This window comes from Molossus molossus, unplaced genomic scaffold (assembly GCF_014108415.1).
Source record: "Molossus molossus isolate mMolMol1 unplaced genomic scaffold, mMolMol1.p scaffold_m16_p_4, whole genome shotgun sequence".
Taxonomy (NCBI): domain Eukaryota; kingdom Metazoa; phylum Chordata; class Mammalia; order Chiroptera; family Molossidae; genus Molossus; species Molossus molossus.
In genome coordinates, this window is record NW_023425377.1 from 124,266,879 (window position 1) to 124,283,000 (window position 16,122).

The 16,122-nt window shown below is 45.4% G+C and overlaps 1 protein-coding gene across 2 annotated transcripts in view; it reads right to left on the reverse strand.

Annotated features, from left to right (window-relative positions):
* FGF2 (fibroblast growth factor 2) overlaps nucleotides 1-16,122 on the reverse strand; it is a 50,510-nt gene that overhangs the window by 5,867 nt on the left and 28,521 nt on the right. The window contains exons 1-2 of one of the 2 annotated variants that reach the window (XR_004956520.1): nucleotides 15,611-15,791; nucleotides 7,681-7,784 (exon numbers count right to left, since the gene is read on the reverse strand). Coding sequence is in view for 1 of the 2 variants with exons in the window: in XM_036241388.1 (XP_036097281.1) it covers nucleotides 7,681-7,784 (104 nt within the window). In the remaining variant the exon portion in view is untranslated. Of the gene's footprint in view, nucleotides 1-7,680; nucleotides 7,785-15,610; nucleotides 15,792-16,122 lie in introns of those variants that run through there. The other variant, XM_036241388.1, reaches the window with a different exon arrangement.

Below are 16,122 nucleotides of genomic sequence, written 5' to 3' on the forward strand. Positions count from 1 at the left end.
CCAAACAACCCAACCAGGGCTGGGATCAAACCCGCAACCGAGGTATGTGCCCTTGACCGGGAATTGAACCCTCAACCCTTTGGTCCATAGGCCAGTGCTCTAACTGCTGAGCCAAACTGGCCAGGGCAAGAAGAGTTTGTTAATACTTTACTCACAGAAACAGAATTAATTCCTTCAATTACAATAATTTTTCCAGTAGCGGATAGTTTTTAAGGCACAGAATAGTTTACTGTACGGAAAACAGCGAATGTATATCATGCCCCCAAATTGTATGGAAACATTATATATGATTAGCATTCTGCATGCACTGAGAGATAACGGAATAAGTTAATGGAGAACATACGACTTCCTGCAGTTTCTCGTGGGAGGGAAACTACCCTGCCTTGTTATTTCTAACTATTTATCGAAGGGAGAGAAGAGCGAGCTAACCAAAGAGTTAGATCTGGAAATACTATTCCAAGTAATCAAGTCTAATTGCAGGTACATGTTCAAACATCAGCCTCACAGGGTTGCAGTGATGAAACACATGGACCTCTGAGGTGGGGGATAGGAATTAACATGATTTATTCACGTTAAGGGAAGAAAGGAAAAATCATTTACGTTTTCTGTTACAATTATAGGCAGAAGAATCCACTCATACAGAGAGCCATGTACGCGTACACGGATTTCTCTCTCCACACACGAATACAGCACGCTCCAGCCCACGGCTCCACAGCCACGAGTGTACGAGCCTGCCGCTGTCTATACTCAAATCCAGGGAGCTTCAGGGCTGGGAAAACCCACATGCAAGAGACTTGAACCTTTTCCCAGATTCTTTGGTTCCAAGATAAACTAAGCAGCGGTGCAAACTGTTAGGAAAAAAAAACCCACATAAATCAATAAGCAAAACAATGTAAAGAGCTGGTGTAATAACCAAAATGAAAAGCACGGTGTGAGAGACCTAACAACGCACACGTCTCGGGCGGCCAAAGGGGGCCGGGTCGCAGGTCTGTCATCGGCTTCCGGGCGGGAGCATTTTATTGGATGTTTATTTGGCTTTAAGTGTTGACCACTGTTCAGTGAACTTTTAAAAACTAAAATACAAACATCTAATTTGTCCGTTTTGGGTTTTTTTTGCAATGAATTAATGAAACGATGGAAGTCTTTCTGATGCAGATAAAACCCCTAGCCTTGCAGGGCAGGGCCAGCTCGGTGGCAGCCAGGACTGTGGTGGTGGCTGGAGAGACCCGGATGTGGTGACCGTGGGCTGCAGTGATGTGGCATCCACCGCCCATACCTTCCCTCCGCCTTCGGTGAAACCTACTACGCTGCTTGTGTTGACGGAGGTTAACCTGTGTTCCCGTCATGTGTCAGTGCCGCGGACAAAATCCCCCTCTTTCCCTGTTCCAGGTCTGAGACCAGGTTCGAAGTGAGAGGGAGCAGGGTGGAGGGGAAGTCAGAGCACCCATGAAGGTAGCACGACCAGGCGGACCCCCCGAGCAGACCCCATCGCACCCGGCCATCAGGACCCCGGTACGCTCCTTCTGGTGTTCTGTCTGTCAGCTCCCAGGGCGCCCCACCTCGCTGGCTGGCACCCGGGCAAGGCTTGGCCCGCTGGGCGCGCACCCTGCCAGCAATGCTCGCCTTCCCTGCCAGTTCCTACTATTCCAGAGAAGAGAAACAGTACCAGGGATTAAGTGGACACTACCTCATGGAACCCACAGACTGCTCTGACAAAGGTCACTTGTACCTTTACAAAAACAGCGCGGACAGAGGGCCCAAGTCTGCCCCACGTCCAGGCCGGGTCCCTACACAGCAGCTGCACACTTGGAAACAGTCTCCTCTCCAGCGGGTCGCAGGGCAAACTCCGGCCCCAGAGGAGGCCCCGCACTGCCCCGTCAGCAGTCTCGAGTCCCTGCTCCGCGTGCAAGTCATCTTCAGTGACATGACCTCAGTGTTTCTGTTCAACGTTGATGCAACACCAGTTCCGTTAACCTTTATAAACATGTTTACGGAGCTTCTTCCTGTTCCCAGTGTTAACAGCTCACCATTTCAAACCTAAGAGGAAAGGGGGTCTCTGGAGGAATGACATCGAAGGGGAGGTGGGTGAGGAGCTGCTGAGGGCCTAGGACAGTGAGCCACGCTCAAGGCCGTGTGCAGGTAGGTCGTGAGCTGGGAAAGCCCTGGATTCCCAGCTGCTGACTGTTTCCCTGCACTTCATTTTATGTAAAAGTCACAACAGTCCCGGGACATCGTGAGGACTCTAAAACCCGTCACGGACGTACTTCGGATTGTGGACATCCTCTGCCCATGCATCTCACACTCCTTCATCAACATCCCTTTACTTTGGTTTATTTTAATTTTAAAAGTGTTGAGATGTGGAATGCACATGGTTCGAATAATACATTTCTTCATTGAACATGTGTTAAAACCATTGGTGGCTTACAGCTGGATACATCCACACGTCCTCACGTTCAGTCATGTATTTACAGATGGGTGCAACCCCAGGTGAACAGACGCCTGTATTCCTGCTCTGTCAGGTGAGGCCCGGAAGGAAGAAAACCTCAGCAGCAGTAAGCACACCCAGCATCCAGGTCTTGGTTCCTAACGCCACTTTCCAATGACAGAAACCAAGGCTCCTTAGAGAAATGGCTCATTCTGGGCTGGGTTAGGGAATATACAAGGTGAGCCTGGGGCATCTTGAAGGCCCAAAAATAAGGAAGTGCTAAAACACACACACACACACACACACACACACACACACCCGCCCCGCCCAATGGGGGTATATCAGGGACATAGGAGCCAACCAGAAAAGCTCCTAATGGCCAAAGCTGAAACGATTTGAACAAAATAAATAACACGGTATTGGATTATAATGCAAAGTATAAAATAAATACCTGTGAGGATATACTGATATAAATGACTGAAGAAAGGAAAGAAAAGGGAAGGAAGGAGGGAGGGAGGGAGGGACAAATTTCAAATAATTTACATAGATACCTCCCCCAAGGAGATGGAGCATAACCCCAAATCCCATAAATGTGGACTGTGCAGTAACTTCCCTCAAAGAAGACATATGGAAGTTGTGGGGGGCAGGGGGGGAATTCCACCCTTCTCCCTGGCCTGGTCCCCACTCCCTGGCCATTGGCCTCATGCTTCTCGCCCACTGCTACATACTAGATTTGAACCTTATGGTCATTTCCCCATGCTCTGTTTTTTGGATTGTTTATTCTTTTACAGTACTTTGATTTTGCAGTTTTGGCTTATGAGGGAGTTTGCTCAACATGCATCCAAAAATGCTTTTGCTTACACCACTTCTGAGAATTAAAAACAGACACGATGCAAGTATCAGTGCTGACTATTTCAGAACAAACTCAAACACACAAATTGTGAAAAGTTCAAAGGAAATTTGATCTTAATCTTGTAAATATATATATATAGCATTTTATAAGACTGGTTTCTAAAAGAAGCAATCATTCTTCTTAGGCAAAAACTTTACATTTAATTATATTTTCACTTTTTTAAAAACTTTTCTTTATTGATTTTTTTTTTAGAGAGAGAGGAAGGGGAAGGGAGAGAGAGACAGAAACATCGATGAGAGACAGCATCGACTGGCCGCCTCCTGCATGCTTCCCACTGGGGATCAGGCCCACAACCTGGGCATGTGCCCTGACCAGGAATCGAACCAGAGACCTCTTAGTGCATAGTTGACACTCAACCACTGAGCCACACTGGCCGGGCCATATTTTCACCCTTAAAATGATATCTATTCCTGTTTAATGTCTGCGTTTTTCTGACAGATTTGGTCAGTATGTATTGTCAATCTGGATAACGGAGACCTCATAAAATCTAGTTTCCCTACTTTATTTTGCATGTAGGTTTCACAGTGAAGACCCCTCAACTAGGAAAGTTATTCTGTAGGTAAAAAGGTATGTTACTTTTACAGTAATTAAATGTATATCCTCAGAAAATATAAACGATTTTTGATTTTTGCTATTATGGATCAACACGTTACACACTGGAATACTTACTCAAATATCTTGTTCAGTTATCATGGTCTATAGCCCTTTATAGAAAACAATCTGGAACTTTCTAGCAGAAGAAGATTTAAACTTAAAACTACAATTACCTCATTATATACAATTTTTTAAAAAATCTACGACAATTTTGTGAACACTTAAGAAATCATAAATCCTAATATTTGTTCTGGACTTCTGTTGCTCCTAGCAACAGAATGTATCCTACTATGGAATGGAATAAGGGGTCTGTTGTGCATTAAGAATTACTCCACATCTGCCTCCAAATATAGGCTTTGGCAGTAAATATAGTTACTCTTTGAACTTTTGTATTTTCTAGCCTCGAAGTGGGGGCGTGGGGAGAGGCCCTTAAGAAATGTTTTCAAACAGTGAGAAATTACTAGCCTGAATGCATTCATACCATTAATACACGAAGGTGCTGGAGAAAACAATGCTACACAATTTGTCTTTTCTCAGGCATTCAACTGGTGGTAACCTACCTGACATGACTTAGAAACCAAAATGTCTTCTGCAGCCAGAGTGCTCTCGGGACTGGCGCGTCTCGGGAAGGCCGCGGGAATCCCGCAGGGTAAGTGCAGACGAGCCCGGGGTGAGCCCTCACACAGCAGTCCGGAATGGGCCGGGTACACAAGAGTGGGAAGAACCATGCTTTTGGCAAGTGCAAGTTCATAACCGCAGGTTCTCCAGCTTATAAGGCGCCTCTGCATCCCCAGATGACGGCTACTGGTCACCACACTGGGCTTCTACCAACAGTGGCTACTGTTGACAGCTCAATGCCTCTGGGTCCGACTCAGAGAAACGCGCCACTTACTGAACCACCAACGCACCTCATTGGGTTTGGGGCTGTGTGATTACTTTCTCATCTGAAGAAGGACACAGCCCAGCCAGATGGATGTGACGGAGAGAGGACTACCGCTGAACAGAACGGCAGCAAGCCACCCAAGCGGAGCGGTTAGATTAGAGAGTGACCGTGAACTTGCCAGGCACAGACCCTAATGATGGAAGCTGGGACCATGATGCTGCTCCTCAGAAGAAACTGATAAGCCCTGAATTTCCCATTTACGTGGAACGGCTGTAGCGTTGTCCCTAAGGAGTGTGTGACGAGTTTCTAAGCATGACTAAACTCACTGCATCGACTTGAAGGGGGTCTGCTGTGTCAGGAAGAATGGACACACATCCAAGGAGACAGAAACACATTTCAGACTAAATAAAATGCCATGACCTTAATCTTGTGGAAGGTCCTGCTGAGCTAAGGAAGAAAGAAGACAACTGATTTTAGAGGACTTTATGCTTCTGATGGTATAGCAGCTGCAATTTGGGAAGCTTGATGCCTCTTTACCAGGAGAAGAAATCAGAATTCTCCGAATTCCAACTCGTACAGAATTCCGTAAGAATAGGAGACAGTTTCGTTTTCAGGTCCATTGTCTTAAATTCCTCTCCTCTTTGAAGGACCTCAGTAGCTTCTGTTTTCATCATTTTTTGTTTTTTTTAATCCTCACCCGAGGACATTTTTCCATTTTTTTTGTTCAGATAGAGTGGGAGGGAGAGAGAGGAAAAGAGAGAGAGAAACATCGATGTGAAAGGGACATATCGAGTGGCTGCCACCCACATGACCCAACCAGGGCCGGGGGCAAACTGCAAATGAGGTACGTGCCCTTAGCGGGAACCGAACCCGGGTCTTTCTGGGCCGCAGGCTGACGCTCAACCGCTGAGCCAAACCAGCCAGGGCTGTTTTCATCGTTTTTGACAACTAGGGAGCTTTATAATCGTAGCAGATGTACCTACTCTCCAGACTGTTCCTGAGATAAACAAGCCCTCCAACGGCCATCATCATTACCAGGCTACTGGATCTTCTGTCTCAACGAGTGGAGAACCACAGGGCAACACTCTCAAATCACTCACTGAGCCAGATTAAGACAGATGTACAGCCCGGGCCAACGTGGCTCAGTAGTTAGAGCATTGGCTTGCAGACCGAAGGGTTGTGGGTTCGATTCCCAATCAAGGGCACATACCTGGGTTACAGGCCGATTACCCAGTCCTGGTCTGGGCACATGCAGGAGGCAACCAATCAATGTATCTCACACCAATGTTTCTCTCAGCTCTCTCTCTCTTTCTCTCCCCTCCTCCCCCCTTTCCTTCCACTCTCTCTCAAAATCAATGGAAAAAATATCTTTGGGTGAGGATTAACAAAAATAAAATAAAGTAAAAAGGCAGATGGAGGACAGGCTAGAGCTTTAAAACCATTGACTGGGGTTCTCCATCGTTAGTTAGGTCACGGTCTGTGTGTGCACCTCTTTCTTCCCTTCCCCACCCCCAGTGTCTGACAGCAGCCAAACCAACACTACTGCGAAGCCACCGTGATTCACACCATGTGTGCTCTGTCACATCCGGAGGTGAGAAGAGGAGAGGTAAACCCCTCTTCCTCTCCCTACAAGATCAAGGGCATCCAAAATTACCCACTGATTCACTGTCCTGGAAACATTTAAAATGCTACTTTGGTAGACTCTCAAAGTATTACATCACCCCTTGAGTTGACCACAGACGGGTAGAAAAAAGGACAAGAACAGTGGAAGAAGTGAAAGTCCCAAGTAGTCAATCTTTCAGAGCTATTTTTCACCGAGAACCTTCATCCATTCCTAGTTTAACTACCTCCTCGGCGCTGCTGCCACCAGAGCCTGTGTCAACACCTACTCTCCTCTAGCTCCGGTCCCACACTTCCAACTCTGCAGTGATCATCCTCGCCCGACTTTCTCTTCGGCAACTCAGCCGAGGTAGGTCACATCTAACCCTACAGGATCTCTTTCCAGAACATGCGCTTTTCCCCTTCCCCCCTTCTCATCTCCCTTCTCATCCAAACCAGAAACCTAGGGGCCACCCCTGACGTTTCCCTCTGCTGTGCCCCCAAATATCATCTCAGGTGCTGCCTGCGACCCGGCCTCTCTGCCCTGCTCTTGCTGGGCCTCCTCATCTCTTGCTTGAACTGGTCCATCTCCACCGGTCTTGGCCGCCTGGAATCCAGCCTCTAGGAAGTATCAACTCAGGACCTATTATGTGTCATGATTCTGGCACTGGATAGAAACTATCTTAGTCTTCACAAAAACTATGAGACAGGAAGGCTCATTACTGTCTTTATTTTACAGGTAAAGGAATAACTCAGAATCATCTGCCCAAGCACCCACAGCTCCTCGGGGGCAGAGCCAGAAGCAGTGCCCACGCTGCCAAGCAGCATTCCGCACTGCAGGGGTGTGTATGTCAGCTCAGAAATAACAAACCCAACACTGATACTCAAAGGCTTTTATACGTCTGTCCCACTGAGCTTCAAACAACTGCTCAATATAAGGATTTAAAAAACGACAGTGTAGGTTCACGGCTTCCCAGAGAAGATAGTGAAAAGCAGGGAGCTAGGTCAGGCTCCAGAGGGAAGGCCGCCTCGCGGGCCCCAGGCCCCAGGCTCTGCCCCACGGAGCAGCTGGTTTACTGGGTTACTTCACTCAGCTTTTGTATCTGAAACAGAGCAACACACTCCGCATTTTATAGGGTAAATATGGATATGAAATAGTGTAATACTTGTAAAACCATTAATAGAGATTTAATAAATACCAACACCAGTATATTAACAGCATAAACGCGAACAAAGAAACAATCTACAAAAACAAAGATCACTTACAGAAGCCAGTAACCGGCCGTCCTCCTTCATAGCGAGATAGCGGTTCGCACACACTCCTTTGATGGACACGACGCCTCTCTCTTCGGCTTGAAGCTGCAGTTTGACTAGAAGCAATGGGGAGAAGGGACCTGTGTAGTAGCATCTTGGGAAAGAAGCCAAGTACATGCTCACACCATTGGGGGGGGGGGTCAGAGGTCAATTACATTCTGGGAGGGTGAGACAGGTCCACTGGAGCGGAGTCTCCCAACCCCCCCCCTCACTCTGGGGTCAGAGAGCGGAGGGGACAAGATGCAGCTTTTTCCCTTTTATGTGCAGTTCGCCTCCACTTGGCTGGATAACTGCGTAAGATGTTTTTCTTTTCCTAAGTGCACATTATTTGAAGAGTACATAAAAATGTAAATCGCTTGTGACAATTTTCATGCCACGGCCTAAACTGAAACTCTCTAAAAGTTATTTTTAACCAATTCTTTGTAAATAAAATATAATCAAACTGCTCAGTTATCTTTTAGTTTGTATCTTCTTGAGTTTCAACACATCTTATTCTAGCTGCCCCTTCAATACAGTACCAGTGCATTTATCTTTCCTTTTGGAGGGGCTGTGATGTTGAGCATTTTTTTGTCTTTTACAAATATCTATCTAGGGGAAAAACAAAATGCTTATCCTTAATTTGCTCATACAGTGTAAGAAAAGATGTTCAGAATGTAAGTCTCTGAAGACGCTGGTCTGTTACACTGCATTATCAATTTTAAGCAGATTGTGGGAAAACAAAAAATAGATATTACACGAATATAATAGTAACACCACATAGACAAATCATCTAATTCATTCAAATAAAAATGAAGTTAAAATTTTCTATTTTTGCTCTTCCTGCAAATTTCTAATTTGCATTCTTCTGCCTAGAACAGCAGTCTGCAAAATGTACTTGGCTAACAGAGGTTACATTAAAAAAACAGCCTCTGGAGCCAAATAAATTTATGAAACAACTATGCTGTTTACAAGAAAAGCACATTAGACACAAACAGCCAGGCAAAGTGAATGTAAAAATGTGGAAAAAATATAAAATTCATACCCTAAGTATAAGAATGCTGGTATGGCTATCTTAATATCAAATAATGTGGACTTCAAGGTACATAGTATAACTAAAGATAACAGGGTTATTTCATGATAAGAGGGTCAGATGCACATTTAATAATCATAACTGTGTAGCACCCAGTTATAGAACCCTAAAATATCTGACGCAGAAATTGACAAAAGAAATAAACCAATAAGAATATGGAATATATAAATAACAATATCAACCAATTTGACCTGACTTTTATATATATATATATATATATACTTTTATATATATACATCAGGTGGGCTTCATTCACCTGAAACTTCATTCTGCTCTTAACATCATAGTCATTTGAAAACTACACTTAAAAATGAACTCTGCCACCACACCAACCCATCCGATGCATATTTCCCTAATGGACTTCAATAGTTCAAATCATTAACTTCAGCTGAGTTCTTTTTCCCAAAGTCATCATAATGTAATACCAAGAGCACTGGTCCTCAGCTGCTGGGGCTCCTGGTTCCTTTGCATGTTTTTTAACAGTTTGAGATATAATTCATGTCTGATACAATTCAATTGAAGTGTCTATTCACTTCGATGGCTTTTAGTATATTCGGAGTTGGGCGACCATCACCACAATTGATTTTAGAACATTTTCACCATGCCATAGCCTATAACACTCACCTCCCATGACCCTAATCCCACCATCCCAACCCAAGACTGCCACTGATCTATTTCCTGTCTCTAGAGATTTGCCTACTCTGGGTATTTCGTAAAATGGGATCATACAATCTGTGGTCTTGTGACCGTCTCCTTCCACCTAGCATAATGTTTGCAAGGTTCATCCACGTTGTAACCACGTATCCGAACTTCCTTCCTTTTTACTGCTAAGTAGTATTCAGTTGGAGAGACCACATCTGACTTGCCCATCCGTGGGTTAGTGGACCTCTGGCTTGTTTCCAGTCTGGGGCCATTACAATAATACTGCTGTGAGCATTCATATAGAGATTTTGCATGGACATATGTTTTCATTTCTCTTGGGTGTATACCGAGACACTGAATTGAATTGCTGGGTCACGTGGTAACTCTCTATTTCATCCTTTGTGAAACTCTCAGACTATGTTCTAAAGCAACCATTTTACATTCCAGGGTTCCTTCCAAGTTCTCCACATCTCGTCCCCACTTGTTACAGTCTGTGTGTGTGTGTGTGTGTGTGTGTGTGTGTATTTTTAATTACAGCCATCCTAATTGGGTGTGAAGTGATATCTTGTGGTTCTTATTTGCATTTTTCTGGTGGTAATGATGTTGAGCATCTTTTCATATGCTTATTGGCTACTTGTATATTTCTTTAGAAAAAATGTCTATTCAGATCATTGGTTCACTTTTTATTAGGTTGTCTTTTTATCACTGAGTTTTAAGAGTTCTTTATATATTCTAGATACAAATTTCTAATCAGATATCTTATTTGCAAGTAATTTTTCTCATCCTATGGGTTGTCCAGCCATAAAACATGTCTAACTACATTTAAAAGGACTAAAATCACACAAAGTATTATGTTAGAAATGAGAAACAATAAGATAACTAGAATATCCCCCAAATATTTGGAGATTAAGCAATACATTTCTAAACAAAACACAGACGAAAAAAATCACAAGGGAAATTAGAAAATACTTCTAATTATCTGATAATGAAAACTCAACATGCTTATAGGGAAAGTTATAGCTTTAAGTGCTGATACTAGAAAATCTAGGCGTCTACCTTAAGAACTAGAAAATGAAGAGCAAATTAAGCCCAAGTAATAGTAGAGAAAATACTTACTATGTAAAATTATATACTTAATATATACAGATTAGTAGAAAATAATCCCAAAGAGTTAACAGTAATTTTTAAGTGATGAAACAAAAATAATATTTTATACTGATATACTTTCTGATATTTTAAATGTTTTTCTTGGATGAGCATATGCTTCTTTTATAATAAGACATGACAATTCGTTTAATTTAATCTAGAAGAAAACACCAAGTGGGCGCTATATCAAACATGACTATGAAAACAGTAATATTCATGAGTTCCAAGAGGAAGAGGAAATTTCTCAATTAAAAGAGACGTAAGAGACGGAGCAGTCAAAAGCAATGTGCAAACCTCACACACGCAAAACAACTGTGAAAAAAAATCGTGAAGTTTTAAATCTAACTGGATATTTTGTGCTTCTACACAGATTTTAAAGTTTTTAGGCATGAGACTGGAACTGTGATGATTAGAGTAGGAGGGAGAGAGAGGAACATCGATGTGAAAGGGACACATCGAGTGGCTGCCACCCGCACGACCGACCAGGGCCAGGGACAAACTGCAACCGAGGTATGTGCCCTTAGCGGGAACCGAACCCGGGTCTCTCAGGACCGCAGGCCGACGCTCTAACCGCTGAGCCAAACCAGCCAGGGCGAACTGTGATTATTTTTTAAGTCTTTGTCTTTTAGAGATACATATTAATCATTTCTATATCTGATATGTGCCAGTACATACATAGCACTTACATCATGATCTGTGTACTCATTTTTCAATGATTTGGCGAAGTGATGTGACGTCCAGGACATAGCTCCAGACACTGCAGTGGCCGGGAGGGAGAGAGCCAGGGAGGGACAGATGACACCAGGCTGTGTGATGGCAGCTGCTGGAGCTGGGTGACGGGCGCACGGTGGGCTTTGTGCTGGTCCTTCGATTTCTGAATATATATTTGAAACTTTCTCTATGAAACGTTTTTGGGGGTGCCTGGCTGGTGTGGCTCAGTGGTTGAGCACTGACCCCATGCACCAAGAGGTCACCAGTTTGATTCGGGTCAGGGCACAGGCCCAAGTTGTGGACCAAATCCCCAATGGGGCCATGCAGGAGGCAGCCAATCGATGTTCTCGCTCATCCATGTTTCTATCTCTCTCCCTCTCCCTTCCTCTCTCTCTAAACTCAATAAAGAAAAAAAAATTTTTTTACGTTTTGGGGGGTTATAAAAGAACAGAAAGTAACCAAAGGCATATATATCACTGGGCAATTAGTGTCAAATTTAGGTAGCAATGTACCAAAGGGTACTTCCACGAATCCGGCTGCTATTAAAAAGAACAGCACAGATTGGGTGATTTAGCAACAAACATTTATTTTTGACCGTTCTGGAGGCTGAGGATTCCACGATCGAGGCTCCGTTAGCTTTGGGGTCAGGTGAGGGCCCTTTTCCTGCTTCACAAACAGCCCCCTTCTGAGTCCTTGCCCAGTGGGGCCGGGAGGTCGGTGCGTCTTATAAGGACACTGATCCCACTCGTGAAGGCTCCACCCTCATGACCTCATCACCTCCCAACGCCCCCCCCCCTCTAACACCGTCACACTGGGGGTTAGCATTTCAGCATGAATTTGGGGGTGACACAAACACCCAGCCCGTGACCAGTGCAGACTGAAGGTTCCGGTGGTCCCCGAGACACTCTGCGGGCCGGCACAATGTGCGATCTCAGCCAGGACTCCAGGCCGCTCACTGCCCCGGGCAGGGGAATGACACCCCGCTGCATCCCAGCCAGCCCCTCGCTGTCCCTGATCCACGTGGACGGCTTCACAGTACAATAATCCCCCCGAGACTCCGCAGACGCTCCCTGGGCAAAGCCATCGCTCTTACCACAGAGCATGGCATAAGCCGGGGGCACGGGCACTGAAGTGGGGGCGGGGGCCTTCTTAAAGGAGTAGTCAAATAGTAGTACTTTGAGACAGGGAATGAAAGGAATCATATTACATTCCACATAAAGTGTACATTGTAAAAGTTTCCACGTTTCAGGAAATGAAACAATATAGTGAACAGACGAGCTAACAAGACTGCGTTCTGCAAAATGAAGGCTGACGCAATCCCCAACTCTTCTGAACCGTTACAAGGGCCGTGGTCCCCGCTGTCCCCTTCCCGGCCTACCCTGGGGAGCTGCGACCCTCAGCCTGGCTTCTGGAAACAGTAATCATTTCTACGTTCACACTTAGATGAATGCGGCAGCCTTGCTCTTCACCTGATACAAAGATCAGCCCCTTAAAGTGTCTGCCACAGCGATCCAAACAGAAAAAATATATATATTTTCTCCATGTTAATAACATGAAGCCTGCCACCTAAAAAGTGCTTTAATAAATGGCTGTAAAACAGAACACCCCTCTCTGCCGTACGGTGAGACCCACTCAGGCCCACGCTGACCTCGACGCCAGGGTCACCACCCACTCTGCAAAGCCTTCTGTGGCCGCTCCCCCTGCCCCCACCCTCCGTTTAGGATGGGAAGGCTCTCCTCCACACTCTCCTTGGTCTGCTTCCTCCACGTGCAAGTTTCACCCCATCCTCGCCTGTCCCCCGTGCCCATGACCTGTCCATGTGTGCCCCCCGTGTACGCGCACGCACTGGGCGCACAGGGGTACCTAGTGAGGCTCGGATGTGTAACAGCAGCTCTGGTGGGAAAACGGTAAGAAATAACTGCAGCAATGTCCTCGGGGTCATGCTAGCGTTTACCAGGTGCCATGAGGCTGACAGGGACACACTGGGCAGTCTCTAGGAGGGACGAGGTCTAGGCTTAGTTCTGAAGACCAAGCAGGCGATCGCCTCATGACCAAGGCCCAGGGTAGAGACACGGGGGAACGGTATTCCAGGTACAGCATCATCCCAGGATGGAGGCCCCAAACAGCAAGGTCCCAGGCAGCCAGAGCCACCAGCGGAACCCAGCCTGAGGAACTGTCCAGGTCAAAGAATCCAATTTCCTCTCCGATCAATGACAAGGGATAAAAAGGATGGGAGGAGGACCTCAGACTAAAAAGGCTTAAAACTTGCATATTTTAAAAGGCAAAACTAAAGTAGGATATTTAAGGATGCCTATCAAAGAAGTGATTAAAATAAAAACCTGCACACTTTATTGGGAAGACTGTGACTGGACGGGGAACACACGGCGGCTGTGGGGGTGGAGGTTCTGTTTTCTGACCTGAGTGATACAAGAATGTTCACCCAGTAATAATTCATTAAAATACAAATCTGTTTTATGTAGTTTTCTCTATCTATGATGTAGTTTACATTTTTTAAGTTTAAAAAAAAAAGTTTTTTTTAAAGACTACACTAAAAGACCTTTTTAAAACGAACCTCGGACAAGATTTCACAGAGAGCATTTCAGCGAGCTGGAGACCACCCACTATGTTTAGTTTACAGATGCACAAAAGTAAACAACTTCGATAAACAAAGGCTTCTGCTGGTTTTTCTCGTGTTGATATTAAATCCAGTAAGAGATGAAAATGAAAAAAATAAACAGCGTTATCATCCAAGCCTAAAGTTCAACATTTTTTCTTTCTGTTGTAGCATAAAAACGAAAGCTGTGAAACCACAAAATTAACTGATCTTGTCATTAGGCAAGATCTTAGTGGTCAATTAGCCCGTCATTACATCTTAAATCCCTTCTACGACCTCCAGGAGAAACAGCTGTCTAACTTTTACTTGGAAATTCCCGGCAAAGGAGAACTGACAGTCTCTCTAACATGATTTGATGGGCATGGAGGCAAAGGGACAGAAAGTCCGGCCACCATCGGGACACCACTCAGATGTTCAGGTGCTCTGATCAGTGGCACGCGACACGGTTCGTGGCGCAGTATAACCAAAAAGCCTAATCACTATTTCAGTGTTACCATCATGGCTCAGAATACTTTAGAACTCCTGTTTGGAATTTTCTTCAGAATTTGCAGGTTCCCTTTCGAAGATGCTCGAGGATGATAAGTCTTAAAATCGTAAATACCAGTTTGTAGGAGCCGAAAAGGACTTCAGACAGCGTCCAGTGTACCCTCCTCATTTATAAATAAGGAAACTGACATCTAGAGAGGTTTATCCCTGATAAAAAATATATACATATGTATGTGTGTGTGGATTTTGGAAACAGTCAAGTCAGGGTTTCCAAGGACGGTGAATACGTTCATTCATTCACTCAATAAACACGGACTAGTAACAGCTACGTGCCAGGTACTGCGCGTCACAATAGGAAGCACAGGAAAACACAGCATCTCTTTGACCTTGAGAAACATCCACTACTGTCGAGCAGACGAGGGTGGCATACAGATAAATAACTCAACAGGCTCAATACTGTCAGTGCACGAGAGACGTGTACACGGGCTGTTGAAAGTGCTCAGAAGGTTCACCCACCTAGCCCAGCCTGGGAGACGGAAGGCTCACTAGGAGCGGTGACAGATGACAGAGACTGAAGGAGTCTGCAGGAGTGTGTCAGGAAAAGAGAGGGGAAGAGCAACGACAGGCCCGTCTGTGTATAACTTCCAAAGGAGACGGGGCGGGGAAGCCACACATCCCAGGAGCGGCAGGGACTCGGGCGTGGCGAGCACAGCGTGGGGCTGGAAGAGGGTGGCAGGGACACCGCGAGGCTCCGAATACACGTGAAGGACATGGATGTGTGAGAAGGGATGGGAGCATGAGAGCACGTAGGGACACAGGCTGGAGAGAAGGTGAGAAATTAGTGCCAGGTGAAGGGAGCAAAGGGCAGGGGAGGGGAGCGGTGCGCAGTGAATCCACGTCTCTCTGCCTCATCACTGGGACATTATTGAGGGGAAATCAGGAGGAAGAAGCTGACAAGAGAAGACAAGGAGATGTGTTCCAGTAAGACATACTGCAAGTCTATGGAAAGTCCAGAAAGAGGTTTCCAGAGACACAAATCTGGAGTTCAACAAAGAAATCAACGCTAAGAAAGGAAGATCTGGCGGTGGCAGCAGCCCAGCTGCCTTGGGCACACAGGCTGCACCCAACCCGGACAGGGACGCACACGGCTGAAGAGTGTGCAGCAGACGCCAGTTCAAGGCGAAGGACAGACTCCTAGGAGCACCAACACTTACGGGAGGAGCAGGAGCCTGGAAGGAGTGCTCAGCCCAGGCCGTGCGGGAAGGTATGCAGACACACCTGAGAGCTGTGTGCGCGCACACGTGGATGTGTGAACTAACGCCCCAAACTGCTCTTCTCTGCATATGCACTATTTTCTACATTAAACGTCAAGAGACTACATGCAATGTGATATTCTGGATTGGATCCTGAAATAGAAAAGGGACATTAGTGGAAAAAGTGGTGGAATACAAATAAAGTCTGTACCAGTATCACGGTTTTTTTTAGCTTTGACCAAAGCGCCAAAACAGAGGGCCATTATGTAAGACGCTAAACTTCAGGGAAAGCTGGGCGAAGGGGACGGGAACTCTGTGTAAAATCTTTGCAATTATTCTGTAAATCTAAAATTATTCTTAATTAAAAAGCTTTTAAAAGTCAAAATAAAATACAAATGAACTACTGGAAATAATTCAGCAAGGTTGCTTGATATAAGAATACAGGGTGATGTCCAGCTGGTGTGGCTCAGTGG